This window comes from Calypte anna, chromosome 1 (assembly GCF_003957555.1).
Source record: "Calypte anna isolate BGI_N300 chromosome 1, bCalAnn1_v1.p, whole genome shotgun sequence".
Taxonomy (NCBI): Eukaryota; Metazoa; Chordata; class Aves; order Apodiformes; family Trochilidae; genus Calypte; species Calypte anna.
In genome coordinates this window covers 120662952-120687953 of record NC_044244.1, presented here as the reverse complement: position 1 = coordinate 120687953, position 25002 = coordinate 120662952, and the positions used below count along the sequence as shown (strand labels likewise).

The 25002-nt window shown below is 36.2% G+C and overlaps 1 protein-coding gene across 4 annotated transcripts in view; it reads left to right on the top strand.

Moving 5' to 3' along the window:
• The window catches only part of CNKSR2 (connector enhancer of kinase suppressor of Ras 2), a 218128-nt gene that overhangs the window by 78607 nt on the left and 114519 nt on the right, over positions 1–25002 (top strand). For all 4 annotated transcript variants that reach the window (XM_030448679.1, XM_030448671.1, XM_030448663.1 and 1 more), the window contains exons 6-8: positions 7950–8069; positions 14749–14808; positions 19531–19599. In XM_030448679.1, the coding sequence (XP_030304539.1) occupies positions 7950–8069; positions 14749–14808; positions 19531–19599 (249 nt within the window). The remainder of the gene's footprint in view (positions 1–7949; positions 8070–14748; positions 14809–19530; positions 19600–25002) is intronic.

Sequence of the window (25002 nt, the reverse complement as noted above, 5' to 3'; positions counted from 1 at the left end):
TTCCCAGATTTTGTAGAGCTATTAATAATAAGTAAAGCAGGTGGAAGTCATCAGATCATTAGAACGCAAGATGAGTTGAAAGGCTGATGCTTTATTGGATGGAGAGCCAAAAGCTCAAGTAAACTTTGTCTGAAAACTGCACGGAGTTTAGATACTTAAATTGTGTTCATGTTTTGTGCTTGTAGTTTTGTATTAAGTTAACGCCAGAGCTTGATGTCCTTCCTAAGACTGAATAATGAATTAGTTTTAATTCCACTGTATTTCACATTTAGGTTAGGTTGTGGTATTCTTACTTCTTTTATTACTAGAGCTTGACCAGCTGAATTCTATAAGCTCTGGTGATGCTTATTTCACAGTGGTGGTGGGAATAAAACACTCCTTGTACTTCTAAGTTTCACTGATGATTTTCCCCCATGGGACACAAAAATGTTGGCAATTTCAGTGAGGCTAGCATGGTCCATATTTGCTAGGCTGATTTCTGCAAATATTTAAGTATTGAAGTTTTTAATTCCATGATCTTTTGCAAAAGTTGGAGTCCTATAAGTTTGAAATAATTGCATATATAACCTGGTTCTCAATGCATGCTTGCTATCTATGCAAGAGCTGAGAGTTATGACATCTGCCTATTAGAATACATTATTTCCAAATTAAAAAAGGATTGTAAAGGCAGGTGGCAGTGTTTTAGAGCTGGTGAAACTTAATATACTCTTCAACAGAAAATTTTGAGGAAACTGAGAGGGAGTAATTTAAAATACATGAATGCACAAATTTGAGACAGGTTTCAAAAGTTTTATCCTGCATTATTCGGACTCATATAGGCTTATTTCTTTAATTCACAGTAATTCACTGTGATGAAAGGTGTACATATGTTTTATTGTGAAGAGCTTAATTAAGCTTCCATGATTAGTGCTCAAAGCTTCAGGGAGTCTGAAACAGAGTGCTCATGTTTACTGAAGGCTAAAATTAAAAATGACTATAAGTATTAACTTGTGTCATTTCTGACCATGTTGCATTTCAACTGAATGGATGGGATTTAATAGGATTTCTGGGCTTGCAGCCCAGATACCAACAATATCCTGGGTTCCATCAAAAGAAGGGTGCCAGCAGGTTGAGGGAGATGATTCTGCCCCTTTGCATTGCTCTTTTGAAGACCCCAAATGGGAGTACTATGTCCAGTTCTGGATCCTCCAACACAAGGACATGGAACTGTTGGAATGGGGTCCAGAGAAGGCCATGAGGATGATCAGAGGGCTGGAGCACCTCTCCTTGTGGAAAGGCTGAGAGAATTGAGGTTGTTCAGCTTGGAGAAGGGAAGGCTCTAGGGAAAACTGTATTTGCACTTTCAATACCTAAAGGAGGCATAAAAGAAAGATGGGACAGAGTTTTGTAACAAGGCCAAGGGATAAAATAGGCAATAGTCTTAAGCTCAAGCTGGGTAGTTTAGTTTAGACATTAGGAAGAAAGTTCTTTATTACGAGGGTGGTAGAAGCCCCATTCCTGGAAACTTTCAAGGTCAGCTTGGATAGGGCTCTGAATAACCTTGTGTAGTTGAAGATGTCCCCTTCTCATTGCAGGGGATTTTGAACTATATGACTTTTAAAGGTCCCTTCCAAACCAAACCATTCTGTGATTCTATGAATTTATGAAAACTAGCCTGGGGAAATCCTAATGTTGTGAGGCAATTATCCCCACTGAGGATTGAAGTCAAAATTTAAGAGATCCTTCTTACATAAGGAAAAAAATAATTACAGCTACGGAAATACAAATAAATTAAATTACACTTATTTATTGTTATTCTTTAGGGCATCAATAAATTTACTGCCTTAGGAGCACAGACCATTGGATCAGAGTAGCTGATTTTTATCTGCATTACCTATTGGTGATCTAGTGGTTTACTTCAGATTGAACCTGTGTTCTGGGTTGATCATCTCACATGGCTCAAAGTGTTATTTTGAACTGTGTGCTGTTCAGGGTCTGGATCTCTGTAAACAACCGTCTGCTGTGGGGATGCTGCCCCATTAGCCCTGGAGCAAGCTTGTTTTGTGCCAGATTGGGAGGCAAGGGGGTATGTGGGCACGGGTGGGAAATATGAGACCACTCTGCTGCTATAGAAGGTCACATCAATGCCTCTGAAGTGAACCCAACACTGAGTCTCCAAGTTTTTCTCTAAAAGTGATCTGGAGTGGTCAACATCCCTCAAACAAAGGCAAGCTCCTCAATTGAATGAGTTGATTGGTTTGCTTTAATTAGGAAGGGCCAAAAAATAGTTAATGTGCCTCCTATTCTGATGGCAAGTAATTTCTTTTGAAAAGCAAATGAATGCCCTCTTTCTTTCAGAGATAGCTTTGTGGGTGTTCATGTGGGAACACTGCTGATCACCCAGGCCCATAGCTAGGATAAACATAATGTCAATAAAATTATTCTGATGTTAGCTTTTTAGATGTCAGTTGTACATTTAAGAAATTGTATCCTGTGGAGACACAACTTTATAGCTTCACCTTATATTCAAGAAAGAAATATTTTGCTTACTGCAAACAATTCAAGTTTCAAACGCTATATGAAAGCATTTTGATTATCATTCATGATACTAGGTTAAGTAGTAAACTCATCTGTGTTATTCAACCAAACACATCAAGTGTTTCCTAAAGGAAAACAGTCTTGTGGAAAATTGATGAGCTTTTAATATGAAATTATGTACTACATCTAAATGGAGTTGCAAAGTTTGTCTGGGAAAAAAATCTTTTCTGTCCAAGAATTACAGGTGTATTGAGTCAATTCTTTTAAATCCAATAAGATTTTATAAAATTTTCTTTTGCTGTGAGTTTGTTCACAGAAAATATTGGCTTCTGTGGAATCAGAACCATAAAACCACACAAGAATAATGTGTTGGTCTTTGCTCATTAAAATGTTGATGCTTCGGAAGTATTCATGAATAAAGAGAACTGCTTGATATTTCTGCCACTTCATTTCTTTTTGTATTTTCTCCAGGTCACATTTTGCTCAGTAGGCGATGTAATTATAATTAAAGCTGCAATAATTTATTAACATAAATGGAAGGTAAATATCAGTAGAAAATAATACCAACAGAAGTAGAGTCCAATAGAACATATTAACTTAAGAACAAGTTTTAAAATAACAGCCTAAATTTGAAAAGATAAGCCAGTGTTTGCTTCAAAATTGGAAATGAGCACACTGTTGCAAGTTTGTATTTAGTTTATATTTAGAGTTTTCATATTGATTTAACTTGAGATGATAGAATATATAGAAAATTACTCAGCTTAAAAAGATATCATTTCTGCTTATTTGGGGAGTTAGAAGTTAATTGTTGTCAAAGTCAGATGGAGCTTTAAAATCTTTCAAGACTAATTTATTGATTCACTCCAGCTGTTCAGGGCTGTGTATAATGGAAATATCTAGTTTAGATTAATCCATGTGAAGCAGTAAAATATTAAAGTGAGAGCAAAGCAAAAAGGACTAATTATAGAAAGCAGAAGCTGGGTTCCAGTCAAATTAATAAGCTTTAACTGAATTTTCTTGTTAGGTTATTTCTGTTAAAACAAAAACAAACAAACAAACAAAACTTTCTTAATATTATGCTGCTTTTCCTGTTGATGGGGGAGGCTGTTGCTTTTCATGTCCTCAGCCCTGAGAATATGGTTAAACCAGGATGATTCAGTATCACAAATAATTGACAAGATAAATTTAAGTTCGGTCACTAGCCTGGGTAAAATTAAGGACAGGAACAAACACAGACCAGAAATGTTTTGTGACCTTAATGCTGCCTGGATTGAACAGATAACAAATGAGCAGTTTGAGGAAAGGCCACAGCTTGTGAAGGCCTCTGAAGATAGCTCTGTCCCTGAGTCCCTCCACTCTGCTGGAAGTTTTCCCAGCACAAATTGAAGCAGCCACAGGGAATCGAAACAGATGCAGATCTGATTTAGTCACCTTTAAGTCCAAATTCCCCTGCCTGACAGAAGGAGTAGTTGTGGGAAATCTCCACAGGTATGCAACAATACAAAAATACAGTTAGAAGCTAAGTATTATCCTTCATTCTTCATTCTCTAGGATGTAAACTGGTTAACTACTGAGTGAAAAAGAATGTTTCCCCTTGAATTTCTACCAAACAACTAGGTGTTGTGTAGTGATATTTTTAATTCTCCTTTTAATCATTTAGCCTTTCACATAAAGACTGCAGAGTATAAGGTTGTCACTGAACAAAGAGGAGAATTTATTATTGAGTGCAGTGATTAATTACTGCAAAAAAATTGAAATCATGGCTGTAAGGTTTATAGGGAGAACGGGGACCACAGACAAAAGGAAAAAACATAATAATCTGTTGATTTCTTTCAGTTAATCTTTTGTAATTTGCCTTTTTTTTTTTTTTTTTTTGGCCTGGCCATATCCTTTTCCCTCACTCAGATACCTTGCACTCTGGAAAATGAGTGTAGTTTAGGAAAGACTGCCCATTTTAATGCCTGCTGATTTTCATAGGAGCAATTGGATGCTCATCTTCCTGTATGTCATACTGTAGTTAGTACTGCATTGCAGTAAGGAATCAGTCCTTACAAAAGGTAAAGGATTCTTCCTGATCCCATTAACAAGATTTTCAGAAAGAGAAATGTAGTTTTAAAAAGTAATGAAAGGTAACTACCATTTGAGAGGAAAGGTAAGTTGTACTGTCATCTGTTTTTAGTGGAACTAAAATACATATCTATGGTACAGAGTGTGCTGAATTGTTATGATGAAAAAAAAGTGTTTATATGTTAATTGTATGGAAGAAGAGGAATAGCAAAAGTGCACTATTTGTGTGCTTTTCTTCCACTCAACTGAGTAGCCTATATACAAAATATGCCAGTACATTGATTTCCATCAAATAAAATAAAAATTTAGAAACTTTTATTAACTAATAATAAAATAATAACAAACCTCCCTGTGTTCCTTGCACCCACATAATTAGTCGAATTACCTTTGCATCTGCAAGGGTAAAAGCTCCAGTGTAGCCTGGAGAACTTAGGGAAAATTTAGTCAAGCTAGAAATAAAGCAACGTCAAAGAAAATTTTAGATGTAGGCAGGAAGGTTACTTGAAAGAATATCAAATGAACCTGATGAACCACAACCTGAACTGTTCAGGAAGAGGAGCACAGAGAAGTCAGAGGCATTTGTCATGGAAAATTTCTAAATGCAATAGCATGTTGACTCCATTAAATTAGTATTGTTCCTGTGCCATGTGTCAGCATCTTTGCCATGGAAAGTCCTTCCTGATCCACTGAGGAGGTCAAAGATCTTTTTTTCATGAAGAGGCCTAATGCAGAGGAAGCATGTTTCTGGTGACAAGGCTATTTTGTCTGTATACTGGTTTATGCTGTCTGATGTGTTATAAAGTTTTGGTCAACAGCAGTAAACTGGTTAGGAACTGGACAGTAACTACATTCAGAGCCACTGATTAAACTCTGTTGAAAAATGATAGAGCTGGACCCTATGAATGTATCCCAGGGCCATCCAAGCTCCTATTTGTTGCTGGGGCTAAATTTCTCTCTTCTTCCTTGTTCCATCCTACACAGAAACACACACACACAATATTCCCAGAGCTCTTCATGGGAAACATTCACATTGACTTGTTTTAGGATTGCAACCAATATATCCCTGCTGGAATGCTGATCTCCCTAGGCTTTTTGTACAGATTGTCTGTAGGCAGAGGGAGAGCAGCTGCTCCAGGGAGTTATTTAATGCATCTCAGCTTTAGCCTTCTGTTCCCTGCCACATCCTGGACTTGCCTTACTCCCTTCCCCATCATCTGTCAGTGCAGCCAATGATTGTTTTTTTGAATGAGGAGCCATGTCCATGAATTTGAAACAACATCCTTGTGTTAAGTGGTAGGAACATTCCTTTTCTGTGCATTTTGGCATCTCCCTGGGATGCAACAGTTGGGAATAAGAGAAAAACAATCATACATTAATTCATCACAAAAAGAAGTTTCTCTGAAACTGTGGAGGGCAACATAAATTTAGTAATTTTAAAAGAGAGTAACAGGAAGAATATGGTGGCAAATACAAGTCTAAAGATATTTGAAAAAATCAGTTTTCATCACCAGAGAATGATTTATGACCTGGGTCTCTTTACTTTGTATATGGAGACCTGAATGTTCTGTTATTTTCTAGAAGTAATTTTTGAATAATTGCCTGCAGTTACAAGCAAGATGAAAATATAAATAGCTTGCCAGCATTGCATTAAAAAGACCAAACAGAAAATCTAAGCTTTCATTTTTAATATGTAAATTTCTCTAATTTTTACCTCTTTAAAATGTCAGCTCAAATCAATTTTTATGTATCCAAAAATCCATAAAAATATTTTGCAATAAAGTTCCCTTTTCCACCTAATTCAGGTAAAGCACAAAGCATTTTCTTGACTTTTTCCAGTAATGATTCTGAATCATGAAATACAAATAAAGTAGAAGGGGTGTGTTTGTGTGCCTTTTTCTATGCTTGTTGAAGGTAATATCGTTGGAAGAAGGTCACATTGATAATATAGATTTTGTTACATTTTCCATTTTATTGTGATTAATTTATTAATTCTGAAACCTTACTGTTCTATTAAATAAGCAAAAAAACAAAACAAACAAAAAAAACCCAAACAAACCCCAAACTAAACTAATCAAAACAAAAAAACCCTCAAAACTATAAAAACATAAACTTCCAATGTTTGTAAATATGTTAAAGAGGAGAAAATCCCAATATGTCTGTAACAGGATTAGGATTTCACTATCACTGGCTTTCTGTGCTTTTGTAAGTTGTTTTTTTCACTTTCCTTTATACAGAAGATACTTGTAGTTTGGCATTTGGAATTAAAATCATAATTTGGCAAGGAGCTTATATCCAGTTTTGTATTATTTTTCCATAGCATTGTTGTAGATAGTTTTTACTTTTAAAATGTTTTGCAATGCAGGAAGACCAGTTGGTGCAGGAGTCGTGTGCAGTTGTGTTTCAATCAGTTGAGGAGACTTGTTAGCTTTCATCTTATGAATCTGAGAGCAGTTAAACTTCTTCCTAATTGGTTTTGGAGGTACTCACAGTTTTGGGACCAGAAGAATGTCCTAATCCTTGAATGTGCTGACAAAACGCACATTTGGAAACCTGAGCCGAGAAATCGGTTTTAGTTACTAAAAGGGGACTTCACGGAATACATGGAAACTCTTGGAAATCGCTTGCTTACAGAAATTTGAAAGAATGCAAGGGAAAAAATCCCAGCTTGCCTGCTTCTGGGAAAAGAGTGAAAGATGAGATACCTGGTACTCATTTGACAGTCCCAGCCTTATTAGTAACTTCTTTATTTCTGTCTTACCACGAAGAGGCTGCCAAGGGTAACAGATTTAAGAATTATCCCATCATCTATTGTAATCTTCATGCCTGCAGTAGTAAACCGGGTTTGGCAGCAGCAGAACATAAGAAACTCAGTCCAAAGTCAATTAGCACGTTTTATTAGAATAGAATAAATTAAAGAGTTAACGGGAGTTACCTGTAATAGTTAAGATTTTAATCTGTGCTTAACATCTGCATGTATAATGGAAATTAGTGGGATTTTTGGGGCACTTGATGTCTTCGCAGAAGGTGTGGGCAGAGAAGGGGACTGGAGCTCACCACAAGCTCTCTGCCTGCCTGAACACAGCCTAGAGCCTGGGCACTTAGCACTGAGGGGGTGTGGGAACAGTTCACAAAGCCCCATTTTCTCTCTATTCAGATGCAAAAGGATTTGCCTCTTGCTCTCCCAGGAAAATGGATTTTGTTCTGAGCTACTGCAAGCTGTTCCTTCACTGCCTCTCTCTTGTAGATTCAGCAATGTGATTTAATATGTACTTTAAAATGTAGTGCTTTAGATTGTAAGTTGATAAGCAAACACTTAGCAGTCAGATGCTTATTGTGACATTTAATTTTCTTTTTTTCCTTGCTAGTGTAAAACTCTGTCCGGGGTCTGCGATCACATTATCTCCCTCTCTTCTGATCCACTGGTTTCCCAGTCTGCTCACCTTGAAGTGATCCAGCTTACAAACATCAAGCCAAGTGAAGGGCTGGTAAGAAGTACGCAGTTAATAGAAACCATCACCCAGGATGAGAAAGTGAAATTGAAAATAAGTTATCTATATGGAAAGGAATAAGAGACTTTATTTTAAAGTCTGAAAGTAGCTTGATTGCTCATGGTAGTTTGGTTTCTCCTGCAGCTGGGCCAACAGGGAGGTGTTTTGTGAGGCTGACGGATGTATGCAAAGAGTTGAGCTAACAGGAAGAACTGTGTGAGAAGTTCTTGCTGTTCGTACCAGTTTCTGAAAAATGGTTCAGATTGTTCTAGGATCTTGAAGTCTGAAGGGATTTAAATTACTAAGATCAGTTTAACCAAGAAGTTTGCGTGGGCATATGTACAGAGCCTGTCAAATTCTGGAATATGCTTCATAGTATCTCTGAGATACAAAGCTATTTCATAAGTTATTCAAGGGCTCTACAGTACTGCTAAGAAGTAGTGTATTGAATTTGATTGTAAGAACTCTGCATGCTTAATTAGGTTCTTCTAAAGACTCAGTGCAGCCACCCCGTGTTATTCAATAGTTGACCATTGATCTTTTGTTTCCTCAAACATCTGCCACCCAGTGCATGGAGAAAGCCAACAATCATAACAGTTACAGCTCTACAAATTTACAGCATTAATAGTATCTCTTCTCACAACCCTTGGAGGTGGGAAGGTGGTCAGAAGACAGTTGACCATTTTTTGTGTAATGAAAGAGCTCTTGCAACTTTTTACCAAATTTATTCTCATTACATTTGCTTGAATAAAAAGGACTGCTGCTGTGCACTTTGCAGCAGTTTTGGAAGTTGTTTGGATGGTGTAGTTTTGGAGAACATTTTGGTTTTGGGATTGTTGGATTTTGGTTGGGCTCATATTTTTGACAGATTTCATATGCCAAGGCTTTTAGATCAGTTGTACACTAAATAAATATTTTTGCTCTTTTTTTTTTGGCAAATGATGATTAAAATATGAGAAAAAAAAACCCAACAAAGCCACAAACAGATATTTGGATGAGCAAATATTGCCTCATCCTTAGTTTTAGTCTGGTATTTGCTTTCCTTTCTCCACTGGCTTTCTTTTTTATCTCTGAATCCATTTCAAATTAGTCTTCCAGGATTTCAGCTTTTTTTAGAATCTTTCCTCCCTCTTTCTTCTGTAATTGTCTCTCTTCTTCCAGTTCATTCTAGTCAACCTTTCAGAATCCTATGTTCTTCTGTAATAAATAAATTGTTTTACCCTTTCTCTCAAACACCTTTTTTTTGGGAGTTCTGTCCATTTTTGTCTGAGCTCATCTGTATTTTCCTTTTTATCTTGTGACCCTTTTGTTGCTTTTGGTTTATTTTGTTCTTATCTAAGTCTTTCTGTAGATGGTGTCAGTCTCCAGTGACTGAAAAATGTTGAGCAGTAGTTTTGTAAATAAGAAGGTGTTTTGTGGGTCTGTTCCTGCTAGGTAGCTGATCAGACAGAGAATCTCTTCTCCCTCTGTGCCTCTGTTTTATACCCTCTGTCTGTTTTGTCTGTTTAAACTGGAAACTCCTAAGGCAGGGTTTGTTTTTTCATACTATTTGTGAGCCAGCTGAACACAGTCCTCATGCTGACTGAGGGCTACTATGGCATTGTCATAAAATTACTATCTGTATTTTTCAAAAATGGAAAATACCAACTGTACAAGCCTCAGAAGGATACAATGCTATTTTGATATGGTCTTTTCCCTGCCCCCCCTTCATCTTCCCTGTTCCCCAGTATTCTGTTGCCTCTGTATTAAGCTGTCCTCTAGAGTGTGAGCTCTCCAGAGCAGGAACTAAGGATGCTAAATTTGCACCTGGAGGAGAAATACCATGGCTTTCAGTTTCTTGCAGTGCCAGTCTTACTAACAGATCATCTTTGTCAGATTGCTCTTGGTTCTCTGTATGAAAGCTTTATCTTTGGTTTGCTGGGCTGTTTGTTTGGTTTTTAAACTAAATCTTTCAATTATGATACAGCAAATACATATCAGCACTGCCCTGCTGAATGCAAAGCGTGTCAGTTTAAGAAATAATGATGCAGCTTGGTGTTGGGCATATCCTCTGCATATCAGGAGCACTTGGATAAGTGTGAAGCTTGATAACTTCTGGACCTTCTTCCAGGATTTGTGCAACAACAGAGATGGAAAAATGGATTACTGTCAACTTTCTTTCAGAATTTTGACCCACATGATAGTTCTGTGCTAACTCTACCAATCACTAAATAAGATCTATAAAGATAAAAAGACTTCAAGAAGGAAATGGACAAGGATGACTGCTGATTGGGAAGTTTTTTTGTCACCTAGAATAAGCAGAATTTCTAACATGTCTCACATTTAATATCTGAGAAGCTAAAGCAGATCAATGAATGAAAAAGCAAAGGAGAAGAGAAGAAAATAAAACATTTGGAAAACAGTGAGATTTCCTTAAACTCATATGGTAAATGCACAACAGAACTGAGGAAATGGTTGGAGTTTTTGCAAGTTTAACCACAAGATTTAATTGACACAAATAATTCTTTCACTTACGTTTGACCTTTTTTTTTTTTTTTTTTTTTTTGGAAACTTAAGTTCCAGTCAGAGAAATATAAATTACCAGACAAAATCCTTAATGCAGAAGGAAAGGTAATTGTGTTGCAGTGCTTACAGCATCTTACAGATACTAAAATAATTAACACCTATCAGAAAAACAATTAACTAACCTGGCAAGCAGAAAATGTTTTCACTGTGATATGGGGAAACTTTTGTATACCAAGTAAGGCAACATTATGGATGGGTCGGGTTTGGTATTGGTTTTAGGGGGTTTCCTCCTTTATTTTTCTTTCCTCTATTCTGGTCTGCTTAGGTGTGATGTGACAGGCTGCATCCACATGTTCTCCAGTGTTGCTGCAGGAAGAGATATGGTCTGCAGTGCTTGGAAAGTAAGGGTGAAAAGGGACTTGTTAGTATAGACAAACCTTCTAAAAAGCTCTGAAATAGATTAATGTGGCCAGCTTTACAGTCACTAATATGCTCTCACAAGTAATCAGTTTGGTCTTTTGGTTTTTTGGGGGGGGTTTTTTTTGTTTGTTTTTGTTTTTGTTTTTTTGGTTGGTTGGTTGGTTGGTTGGTTGTTGTTTCATTTTTCTTGGAGGATTTGGAAGTTGTTTTATCAGTATCATTATGCAGAATTTAATTTTGTATGTTTTTGCACTATTGATGTTCTAGAAAGATACAAAACTGACTATCTTAGGTATTATATTTTGCCATGAAATAGAGTTTAAAATATTAGTGCTAGACTGAGAACAATTAGTGAATTTAGGAAAGAAGCACACCTCTGTATGCCTCCTGTGAGACAAAAAGCAGGTAACAAAGTTTTAGCTACCTTTTCCTTGGGAACTTTTTCTTCAACTGTTTCTTTTTTTATTTATTTGCTTGTTTATAATACAGAACAGAATATCAAAGAACTGTGTCAAAGTTTAAGCCTGAATTTTTTTTTTTCTCTTTCATCTTTGTATTATCATTTTGATTCTGGTCAGTTCAGGAATTATAATATGATTTCAAGTAGCAAATATTCACCTAGCTTGCTAGAAACACAAAGGTTTCTACCTTTGTGTACTTCTACTCTCTCCACCAGGATGTGAGACTGATTGTTCTGAGTTCCTCTTTGCCTGCTGAAGCAAACATGAAATGAGCCTCTCATGTGTAAAAGCAATCACAAAATACAAGTTGAAGATACAGCAGAATGTTACAGCTGGTTAAAGGTGCCTAGCCAGAAAGTATTTTCCAGGAATCCAATGTACCACTGTTCCTAATATTTCTCCTGAATTATTTGGCTTGAAACATTGGAGGAACTGGGAAAAAATAGTGAACGGGATTCTGAGAACTGTTTAGGGTTAAAGAGGCACATGCAATTTTGGAGGACTCCATTAAGATAATATCACAGAGAAAGAGGAAAAATTCAGTTATGTGTGTGATAAAATTGAACTATGTTCTTTTCTTTTCCATCTAGCTTTGTGTAAAATATCTTAAAAGACTATTGGATTCTCTTTTCAATCTTTAAGAATTGGAAATAGGAAAAAGAAAAAAAAGATAAAAGTGTACAAGGTTTCTTTTCTAACCCTTAACTGAATAATTATTTGCACCAAGATAAAATGTATGGTTTGAATTTATACTTCTGCCCCTAACTGATCAGGAAGGACAATCTGTGATGTAATTAAGTATGAGTTACCCAGTTTTCAATCTAGTTATACATTGGTTCTTAATTCCTAAGGTGGTTGCCTTAAAGCTTTTTAAATTATGTTAACTGAATTATCTTTCCTTTTATTTGATCTAACAGATTCTTGTAAATTCATAGGGGCAGTGGTGTTATCTTTGGATACCTAGGATGTGTATCTGCTAATTTTTTTTTATACCAATGAAGAGCACACACAGTAATCTGCCCTGAATTCTTGATCACAAGAAGTAGTGCTGATATTGTGCAGCCACAAGGAGGCAGAGAGGGGAAAACTTGTAAATGTCTACGGTATTCTTATTTCCATTCAGGATCAAACCATGAGCCAGAAACATTCTCTCCTCTGTATGCTAACCCATGTTTTGTTCACTTAAAACAAGGTGTGGAGGAATATGGGTGAAACTTTAGCCCATCTTTCAGTTGCAAAATGTTACCTGTCCCCATTTAATAGCTGGTTTGTAAACAGACTAATGTTTGCTCTTGTAAAATTAATGTGGCATAGTGTAACCTTTATTAATTTTCCATGTGTTGAATATAAATAATGTCTTTTTTTTGCAGCTACTGTCTTCCTTCTCTTTCCCAATGTGTTCAAATCTTTGTCTTAGCCTTTAAAGAAAATTCTATAAAAAAAATCTTCCTCCTCTTTTGCTTCTTCAAAATCTTTTAAATTTCTAGAGAAGACTGGATTAGATGTGAATTGCACTTCTCCAGGACAGCATACTTGGATGACTTCGCTATCCTTCAGAATAATGCTTTGCACAAATCTAAGCACTGTGTAATCATTAACTGTGAGACTTATCCTCAGCTTTCACCCTGATGTTTTAAGCTGAAAGCAGTAACTCACTGTCAAAAAAAAAACGTAGACGTGACTTTCTTCAGAAATCTCTCTCTATGGGGAACTGACTCATAGTTCCTGTCGCCGTGAAGTCACCATGATTTCAGCATTTTCCATGTCTCAGGCTGTAGGATCATGTCACTTAGATTGAGATCCTTAGAGGGATTTAAGTCCTGTCTATTGGTGGTTTTGGGTAGGTATGAGTACCAAATGACAGATTCCAATATATCCATCTCTTGTTGTGGCTCATTTACCTGTTGTAAAATGTATGTATATCAGCATTTCCCTACCTCACAGGGGTGTTGTGAGGATAAACTTATAAGAAATTGCCATTCTGTATTTGAGATAACATAGTTAAGCAAGGAGCCAAGGGATAGAAAAATTGCTGAAGGTGCATGGAGGAACTGGAAGGTGGAAGATTGATGCTTGAGGTTTTATATCTCTGTAGTAATGAGCATATTCTTGCTTTGTTCTCTTCTAGCTGTGACAGCCAAATGTGACAACTGGATTTTATGCCATTACTGCTATGTATTGTGCAGAGCCAAATAGAAGTTTGGTTTTGAGGTGTCTGCCCTCTCCTCCTTTGTCCCCCTAAAGCCCCCCAAAAGAAAACCTCATAAAGTCCCTATTTTTCACTGGGATGATCATATACTTTTTTACATGATACTTCCTTGCCCCACTACCAAAATGTCTGTGAGTTCCCATGCCAAATTAGATTAGTCCAACCAAGAGTCTTCTTTGCCTCTTTACCATAGTTAATAAGCAATGAGTGCACCCTGCTCCTCAGCTCGGAACAGAGAGCTTTGTGTCAGTCTGAATAAAAGGGGGAAAAGTAGGTTTTGGAGATAATGTTTACTCACATACTCAAAATTTACCTACTTTCTATGAACCATCTTGGGGGAGAGTGCTTAGCAGTTGCTGAATGCTCAGTGTATGCCAGTTTTCTCTCCCTTTTCCTTTTCTCATTTTCTTAGTGAATGCTGTTGAAATGTTTTAATTTAGACTTGATGAAAAGCCATGCAGGAACTTCTGTCTGTTTATATACTATCTCTCTTTTTCCATATATTTTTGAAAGCAGTGGGATAACAAAAAAAGGTCACATTTAAGTTTTATATTCACATTTTAGAGTTTTATAGCTGTCTGGTTCACTGAGATGAGTGAAGCTATGCTAACACTTCAGAGTATTGGTTATCATTTTGAAACTTATGTTTGCAGCACATGCATCCCAGGAACTCTAGATCTTGTGAAGTCATCTGTAGCTTTCAAAGACAAAGGGAAGTATTTATCATCCTAAGGCAATTTTTATCTCTGGGATTTTTGCACTTAAGCGGTGTTGTATTTGTAGTTGAAGAAGTCTATTAGAAAAACTGGGTAGTATTTATGGAGACGACTGTGGTAAAAGTTTTATTTTGCTCTTGCTAATTAGGACCAGAATCATTTTATCTGTTCTGAAAGTGCATCAGAAAGCACTTACTTGTCCAGCAAGAAATTCCTCTTGGCATATATTAAAAGTCCATTTTTTTTTTCTTTTTAAGGAAAAGAAAAAAGAAAAGGCTTTTCTTTTAGACATATGCAAGTTATGTTTGGATGGTGATGGTTTGTGAAACACTTTAAAATTCTTTCCCATGATGTCTTTTTCTTAGGGTATGTACATTAAATCAACATATGATGGTCTCCATGTAATTACTGGAACAACAGAAAATGTAAGTATTGTTAATACTGTATGTTCAGACCTGGGAGCCTTTTCGACCTTACCTGTGGTTATGCTTTCCCTTTGCTGTAGACTACATTTTGCTTGCAAAAGTGTGCTAGTTGGCTGTTGAGGACCAGTAGCATGTTGGACGTCAGAAATGCTTGTGCTTCTTTATCTCAGAATTAAAAGTTTTTCTCAGCTGACAACCAGGGGAATCTGGTTTGATTTGTTCTTGCAAGACACCTAAAATGCTGCAGTTGATCAAGATAGGAAGCAGCTGTCTTGGAGTTACCTCACTCTGTGAATAAGAGATAAATGTCTTTATTATGTATAGGCTGATATGCTGAAGTTTGCTGCAGTATCAGACAAACAGCTTTTATATTTTCCATCAATCAAGCTTTATTTTGTAATAAATAAATGCATGGAAATGAGGACATCCCTTCACATTGACAAATAACCATCTATTTCTGCATGAACTTCTGTGTAATGCCTGTAGAAAGGAACACATTGCTGGTGTACTAATTCTCACTGCAGGTATTAAACAGCAAGCAAAATATAATAGACTACTTATAGACTAACTTTAAAATACAACCTCCATTCCTTGTACACCATATTTAGAGAACAAGCTGTCCATTAGGAAGTGAGAAAATTGCCATTTTGGATGGAAAGGCTTCTATCCATAATCTTCACTAAACATGGAGTAAGCCACTAAACAACACTGTTCCATAATGGTGTAGGCGGTTCCTTTCAGAGATACTGATGGCATTTTCTTAAAATGAAGCTGTTAGAAATGTTTGTTCTATGCCAATACTGTGGCATGCAATTGAAAATGTGAGCTGCCTGCACTGGATTTACAAATGCTGCCCCTGACTCGTTGTGAGGTTCTGTTATTGTCTCAGTAAAACAGGAGGATTATTTTCATTCCTCCATAGGAACTGCAAACCGATAGCCTTTCCTCTTTCTTTTTTCTTCTGATATGAGGCAGGGTTTCCTATACCTGATAGATAATACCTGTGGTTCAGCTTCCATGAATGACACCTGTCTGAGAACAAGGAACATATAAAGAATTGCAGTTTTGAAATCAAAATTCTAGGGAGTCAGACCTACAGCTACAGATACCATTGGTGAAAGAGCAAAACTAAACAAAAACAATAGAACCATAGTTGAGCTTAATTTAGGAAACATATGAAAGAAAGAGGGTGGTTTTTACAGTTGTATTTCTCTCAGATTTAAAAAAAGAACCATTTCTCTCCATGACTTACTAATATTGAATTTAATTTCCCAGGGGCAAAGATAAAAATAAAATCTTAATGCATTCCCTCAAAACTCTTATCTTTTGTGATTCATGAGTGTAATTTAAAGCCACATCAGGAAGCTTCAGTCGTGATGACTTTTCTGCTTTCGTTACTGACTTTCACTCACTTTAAAACCCTGGAGGTGCTCACAGTGAACTGAGAAACTGCAGTCTGTTATCTAGGGGAAAAACCTGTTGTGTGTAAAGCCTTTGTGGAAAAAGAGTAATGCCTTAGATAAAATAAGATGTATTCTGCTTCTAAAAACACTAAAGCTAGCTGCTTCCTTTAAGAAAGCAAACACTCAAACAAACAAAACAGAACCCAAACAAACAAAAAAGGGATGAATCTAATAGATGGGAGGAGAAACATCTAAGTGACGTGGCCAGAGAATCATGGTGGTGCAGATGCGATTTGACCTGTTGATGTTGACATGTTTAATTCTCTTCTCTTGGAACAAAATGTTGTGGCTTCCTTCTTTTGAATTCTGCCCTTGCAGTTGACACATTGGCACAACTTTTTGTCTGAGACTTTTCTTAAAAATCATAGAGAAGCACTTGTCTTTTTCAGTTAACACAGTAGCATGGCAGTGCTAGCCACATTAAGGTAATGTTGGCTTTTTAACCACAGTTCTGCTTTTTCTGTTGGCCATTCAAGGTGTTTGTCCAGCTACAAAGCCCATTAGAGCTTGGATCTTGCTGGCTCAGTGTTAGGATTCATTTCTCTGAACATATCAGCCCTGCAGTTCAAAGCAGCTGAGCTCTGAAATGTGAACTGTGAGAGAGCAGAGTTCCTCACAGGTCACTGCCCTGCAAGAGCTTCTCACTGGTGGTCCTGTAGCATTAGAGCAAGCTGAGCTTTCTGGTTGTTATCTTCTCTCCTTTGTTTGGGAATAAGAAATCTAAAGGGTGTATTGGTCCAGCAAGAGATTACAGCTGTCTTGTTGAGTAGAGAGCCCTTTTAGAGCATGTTGGAGAGATTTTTTTAATTCACAGAACAAATGTATTCTTCAAACATGGACATTCTATAATTTGGTTTTCCAATAGAAAAATAGTTTTTCATCAGTAATAGCATGCAGTGCATTTCCAGCAGCAGTGTAACTTTGAAGGGGATGTTCCCAGTATCCTGATGCACTGTGCACTGGTTGAGTTTGTATGTTTCCCTTAGATCTCAGGGAAGAGAGGCCTTTTGGAAAAAATAGCACAAAGGTCTCCATGCTGAACACACAGCAAACAAGTGTGCTCCAGGAGGTCTAAACTAGTCTTTCAGAAATTATGAGTATGCTGGAGGAATGGGACAAAGACAAGATTTAGCCTAAAGGACAAAACTAAATTGATTCCGAAGATTAAATTCCAAGCAGATTCTGAATACCTTGTATAGTATCAGTGTGTGAACCTCAGTGACAAGTAATTTCCATCTGTTGTTCAACTCCTTGCTGAACCAGATTACCAGCTATTGAACATAAAGCTGTGATGTGACACAATTCATTCCACTTACTAGGGTTTCTTCAATGGATGCTTTGCTAAATGACCAGTGTATACATCTGAAAAAAAGAAAGAACTTATCAATTTTTCAATTAATAGTGATGATAAATAGTGATGATAAAAGATACTGTTTCTTTACAGCAAGGTCTGTCTTCTTGGGAGAAAAAAGTGGTAAGGAACAAGAGTTGCAACTTCTTCATAAGACCACAGCCTTGAGACTCCTCTATAAATTATTTTTACCATGCTTTTCAGTGTGCTCAAAGCATAATTGCAATGCCTTATTTTTAAAGTAGATTTCTCTAGTTTGAAGGGTCTCAGACCATATTTATTGGCTGGCAAACAAATATGTGTTTGGTCAAGATTGAAGCTGCGAGTGCTGAACTCAATACAAGAGCAAGTTTGTATCATAATACAAACATAAGTCTGTAGAGTTCAAGGCCAATGACACAAGATGCAGTTGCACTGATATTCTGAGAGTCTTAGGTCTATGCACATCTGAGCTAAAAACCAGCAGTATTACATAGCAGAAAGATAAAGATTTTTAGAGGTATGAATGAGTAAGTCTGAGTAGTGAAAGTAGGTAGATCAATAGAACATCGTCACCAGTGTTAAAATTTTTCACATAGCTAACACCTTTAGTGCTGAAATGACACACAACAAGTCAAATCTTCTGTTCTTTATGTTAATGAAGAACAAGCTTGATTTAGGATGTTCTGAGAAATGTCTCCTAGCACTGAGTCATCAGTGACCCTTCTTTCAGCCTCATGTTTTTCTTATATATCTTCAATTTAAACACTGTCTTTAACTTAGGCCATGAATCACATAGAATTGTACTAGAAAGTCATGGCATACCTATGGGACATATATTTTGAATGAAAATGTGGTACATAGGTTTTTACAAACAGTCCATATGTCAAGGCCTGGAGCATAGTCTCTAGATGCTATCTCATTTAAAATTGAATTGAATTTAATTCCTTTCTGTAAAATTCCTAGTAGCTTTTTGGAAACCTTCTCCTGATCAACTTGAGTTTTTTCAAAACGTCCATCTCACTGCCTACGGATTTGATTAAGTTGATTTAGTGCCTTTGCAGCCTGGCAGTCACAGCCTTGGGAGAAACAGCAAAGTGTTGTTACCCTACTAAGACCTGTGAAGGAACTTATTTTCCTCAAAATTAGGGTTATTTTCCATCAGAAAACAGTTGGTCTACTGTAAATACAGAAGGCAGAAGAAAGGAAAGTTTGGCGGGGGGCTATTGTGTTATGGCGGTGGGTCAGAGTTTATTTGTTGAGAGGTTTTTACTTTGGATTTTGTTTTGTTCTCCTGGAGTATTTTTTGAGGCAAAAGCAAAGAAGATAACTACTTTTGGTTTTTGAAAGTGTGATCTCTGTAGGAATTCAGTGCATTTCTTTCACTCTAATAGTGACTGGGAAACTAAGTTACTATGTAACTCATATTAACTTCCAAATTGTTACCTATCCTAATCCTCTCTCCTTGTGTACTCTTGGAAGAATACTAATTTACTGAATTTCTCTGCAACGTATTGAAACATTACAAAACTACAAGGCAATGTTGGAGAATTTGTCTATGAGGAATTGCCAATTAGTCATAAAAGATTCAAAATTCAAAAGCCAAAATTTGGCTTAAAGCAGGACTTAAGAGATGTCATGCACTCTTTTGGCAGAATGAAATGAAAAAGAAATCCTTAGGACTCAGTTACCCTGTAATAAAAAAAACCAAACCAACTCCCTTCTTAACATTTGATTGTATTCTGTACAATACTACTTGTTATATTTCTCCAACAATGAATTTATTTATTGAATATTTCTTTAATTCTTTATCTAGAATGTCATTATCAATCTAACCTGATTTACATAGCTTAGGAATCATACTGCTGAAAGAGAGATGATGACCAGTAAGAACTGTATTCTTTATCATCTCTTTTATTTTAAATTCAGTCACCTGCAGATCGGTGCAAGAAAATCCATGCTGGGGATGAAGTGATTCAAGTTAACCACCAAACTGTGGTATGTATGCCTATGTTCTGTGTCCATTGGAGATAGAGGTGTCATGGCACATCAGCATGAGTAGAGAAAAAATGTGTAGAGAAATGTGTGTTTATAGATTATTATTTATTCTAACATCTAAGTTTTTCTTTTCTCTTCTGAAACTGTATAGTTTTTAAGTTCTCAAGCTCCAGTCCTCTGAGCATCACTGGAGATATCCATTTAGGCTAAATAGCTGTGGCTTGGGATATATGTTAGGGTGTTTTCTGCTTTCTCGTGCTCTATTAATAGTTGGTTTTACTGCCGTAGAAGGTTTGGCTTGAAGGGCTGCAGGGAGCTGGAACTGTTGTGACTTTGTGGGTTTAAGGTTCCTTAAGGTTTGATTACTTCCTGGAAGCTGGAAATCTTATTATGTTCCAAACTTACAGGAATGTGTAGAACATGGGTTTTGAGAAGCAAGGCATGTAACATTCCCATAGTGTGTCTAGGGTGTTTAGTTTAATTTAAAAGCAGATTACAGATATGATAGGAAAGAAAACTTTTACCATGCAAATTGCTCTTTGTGTGAACAGATGCATGTTAGTTTCCAGTGATTTTATTTAGGATTGGTCAGCTGTTAAAATTACCTTTTTTAAGGTGAAGTTTGGTAACAAAAGAACAGACTGTCAGTATAGAAACCAATTATTCATTTTTTTTAAAGTATAATGTTTCTTAGGAACAGTGAAAATCAGTATAAGGTATTAGTTACATGACAACAAAAATAATCTTAGATCACCATTATTAAGAGAGCAGCCTATTTTTAGAAGTGTGTTTGTGATTCCTTCTGGGGTTCCACTTCTAGCTTTAGGCCACTGTACATCATGTCAACTCCTCTGCATATATTAGTGTAATATTTCAGTATCCCCTCCAGCTAAGTCTGTTATCAAACATACTGTACATATGTGGAACTTAACTGATGAGAATTTATCTTCTCAGCTATGCAGTATAATTGCATATACAGTGTATCTTATGATTATTATTACTTAACATGTACAAATGATGGCTGATTTCCTTGGTTTTCTGCACTATGAAAGCTTATGACAACAATATAATACGAAAAACATTTTAGAAGATTTTTACTTTGGCTACTAATATGTATATGCATCTGAAGAAGTATATTAACAAGCATTCAGCCCTTATGCTAGCTAGTGTTGTCAAAAATTCCAGTGGTGATATATAGCAAGATTGCCATGTCACATGAAAATTTCCAATGAACTAGGTAATTTTCTTGGCACATCTATTCTGCATTTATTAGATGGAAGGACCAGGCTCTCTACTCCTAACACTAATAATAAAAGCATTTTGACAAACGTTGAGTTTTCTTACCTAGCTGGGTGCACTTTTTTGGGTGTTTTGGCTGTTGCATCAGTGAATCTAGGTATTCTGTGGTGTACAGAAAGAGTTGATGTTAGTTCTAGGATAAAAGGACCATAGGGAGGTAAAGCAATCCATTTAAATTCCATTTTTCAGCAGTAACATTTAGTGCAGAGCATATGTATAGTAATAGACTAAATCATGCATTTACACATGCTCTTGCTTTGTTGTATAAACAATATAATTATAATAATTGGTATCTTTGATGTTGTACACAAGTAATTTCCCTGTACATTAATTCTTCCGTTCCACACCAAGTGTCACTGACCATTCCTTTGGAAATGTGATAGCATCTCCCACATAGCATTTACAAAGGGGCATTTTGTTTGCTTTCCAGTCTGTAGAGCCCAAATATTTGATCCTTTATAAAAATATGTTTATATTTTTTGGCAGGAATCTAAGTCAGTCCTTTTGTACACTGGCCCCTGTCATAAGGAATTTACTGCCAGTTGTAGACATTTGTTTTTCTGGGTAGAAGAGGTATTCTTACTTGCAGTGATTCTTACTTAGGACATGAAGAATTCTGAAGATATTATATCTTGTCTTTTCTGTTTCTTAATTTTTTTTTCAAGCTACATATACTGCTCAGCATTTGAAAACCCAGGCTCCAGTTTTCAACTTGCTCCTTGTAACTTATCATGCATTATCACTAATATTGACTGTAAAAATAACTATCTTTAAAGATTTAATTCTAAAACTATAGGGAGATATTGTTCACATGTAACTATTCTTTAGGTGCTGTCTTGTAACTTGAGAATCAAAATCTAAAAAAAAAACAACCAAAACTAAATTTTGTTTTACTTTGGGGGTTAAAACTTTTTCCTGTATTTTGAGTGTATTCTCTTTGTCACAGTGAAGTTAATAACTGTCTTTCAGTACTATACCTTTCAAAGAATGAATACAAATATGAGGAAGAGAAATTCCATGCAACTTATTTTAAAAAATTAACTTGTTTTCTAACATTTTTTACAAGAATCATATTTTAATAGTTATGAAAAGGCTGTTATTAGAGAAACAGACATTCTCAGTTTGCCTGTCATGATGCTTAAGTCTTCATAGTATTTCATTTGGCAATGAAATCAAAGGATTTTAAGTCATTGCCCTGATCTTTTGCTATGTTGATAGAAAAATTGCATAGTGAAATCTATTCCACTTGTTGCTGGCAGGATGTCTGGAATGTAAATATCTTCTGAATTTTTAAAATAACAAGACAATGAAATTAAGGCTAAAGTCAGGAAAAAATTAATGTCCAGAAAATTGTCCTTTAAATTGTGGTTCGTTGAGGTTAGATACCTATGTGAATTTTGTGTCAGTTTTGCCTTACAGAGTGGAATTTTTTTCCATAGCTCTGTAACTAAGAGGCATGACTGCCCCAATTAAAATTGAAAGGATTTAGGCACTGTCTTCCCTTAAACTTCCCTGTAAATTCCATCCTTAGTCTCCTCTAAAAGCCTGTCTCTCTGAAGTATTTCCAGTGTAAACAAAAAAAAAGTTATTCAGGCAGTTCAGAATTTGCACTGTATTTCAGTGCTCATGTTTCTGCCCATATATAATTTAAGAGTGTATTTTGCCTCAAGACAGTCCTCCTTTTAACCAACTGAAAGTGCAGGAAATGATACTATTGCTTACATGAATTATTACTATTCACAGTACTCCTCCTGGCTGCATCACTGATAAGGCTGTACAGAAAATACTTCAAGCAGAAAACCAGGGGGTATAGACTTAGGATAGAATTCTTGAGTAGCAGAGTGGTCTTGTGTAATCTTCTGTGCCTGGTTTCTTTATTTTGGAAGCATTTTTTGGCACATTGCATTTACTTCTAATGAAATTGTGATATAATGTGGTAGATGTGTGGAGTCCCAAAATTTGTGTAGGCTTGCTAAAACTCACCAGAGTGTGCAAATATAGATGGTGGAAAAAACAGGTTAAATTTGGCAAAATAAGCAAATATGGTAATTTATCTATATGTTTCATGTAGAACCTGGTATGTTTAATGTCTTTAACACCTATTAGTTATATCTGAAATAGGATCTTTTGTAATAGTTCAATATGTAGATAACACCTAATTTTCATATGGCTTGTTTCTTACTTTGCAAACTCCTGTGAGCTCTCATGGTCAAGCCAAGTCTGGTAATTAGTAACTTGCTGGAATTATATTTGCATTTCAAAAACTTTGAGGAGATATTTTTTATCATTTACAAGAACATACCTTGCTTTTCTGCAAGTGTGAATACTTTAAGAAGGGTATGAGACTTCTCCAGATCCTTACCCTGACAATCTTTGCTTAGAAAAAGTAAGGAACAAGTTTTACATTTCAATGTACAGTTTGTGCAGACAGTCCATCCTCCACAGAACCTCTCAGGGTTTGTGGAGACCTGGCAAATTCCAGCTGATAGGGAATGCTGAAATTTGGATGCACATGAATCTTTGGAGTATATGCATCCAAAATGGAGTTTGCAGTGGATGTCATCTTATTTTGGAAAAAAACAACCCAAAACATCTGTAAGTAGAAAAAAATCTACTGCAAGTATTTCTGTTATTCAGATTTTCTGTACTGTTTAGCAGGATCTGTTTGAGATCCAAGCTAGGGTTTTTTAACACACATATTTCATTTAAGACCTTACTAACTTGGCTTTGAAGGAAATTGTTTTGTAGAGATGCTTATGGGGATGTGGGCTGGGAGAGTATAGGGGAGGAGACAACACTGACAGTCCAAGATTTTGGTATTAGATATTGAACACCTTATACAATAACTTCCACTAGTAACACCTTTCATTTAAAATTTTATTCTCATATGAAGTTTGATTTCAACAATGAAACAGTGCAGCCAGGTCATGAAAGTTCAAAAAAAATATGCTTTGTGCTGACCTGCTTTCTGTCACTGTCTTGCATGTGTTTTTATAAAGGAGGAGGTAGAGTAGTAGCTCCCAAATCATCATTTTTAATTCTTTCCAAATCCTTGGGCTTCCTCTGTTTATAATGGTTTGATAAATGTTAACATGAATACTTAATTTTAAAGGTAGGTGAGATTTACACCTAAAAGCTTTTTAAGCCTATTTAGAAGTGTTAATGGAAGTTTTTATGAAAATAGCCCAGTTCCCTGTAAGGCTCTGTTCTGAACGCTCTATATTTTGTCAGGAAATAATACATTGATTTTGCCAAATTTAGTCCATCTTCTAAATTACCTCAAATTTTCACTCAAATTCTTAATTCTTCCTTTACATTCTCCGTAAGTATTGTATAATACTGACAAAGGAACTAAATTGTCATGATATACTCAAAAGGAGTAATTTTTTGTGAATTTGCAGTTCACTTTAACGTGGAATTTCTGTCAAGATGATGTGGTGTTACTTATGATCTCATTTCTACATAGCTGTGCAAATACACACAGAAATACAAGTTATATCCCATGTTCGTGAAGTGTGATATTGCAGAAAGGAAATGTGTGAGGGAAGATTATCTTTTGTTTCCCCATGCTGGGTGCTGATGTTTTTACAGGAGTATAAATGAAAAAGAGAAGCAACTTGACAAATTTCACAGGTTTGCAGGTGCCTTACATTGTCCTTCCCAAAAAATACTCTCCAGAGAGAAGGGATTCTAAGGTATTCTGAAAAGATAGTTGGAATTTGTCTTCTAAGGTGCTAAAAAATATGCATGTGTGTTTATGTAGAGAGATTTCGTTCTAGCTTTTCACAAATATTTTCCAAATGAAATAAATATGTGGGAAAATAAAATTAATGGAGGTCATAGGCAGCAACTCCACCAATGAAGTATCTCTGCTTTGAGAACTGCCCCTCTCTCTCAGACTTGGAATTTGGAGTTTGAATGGGAAAGGACTTTCTTGCCATTTATGCAGCACAAATGCTGGATGCTCTTTTCCATGGAATCTGTCCTCCATTGATCCCTGGGGCTTGTTTGGAGTTGTTGTGTGGAACACACACTGCTTTGATGAGCACAGACTCATTTTTACAGAAACAGTGTTCTGCATCAGTGAGGGCATCCACTTGTACT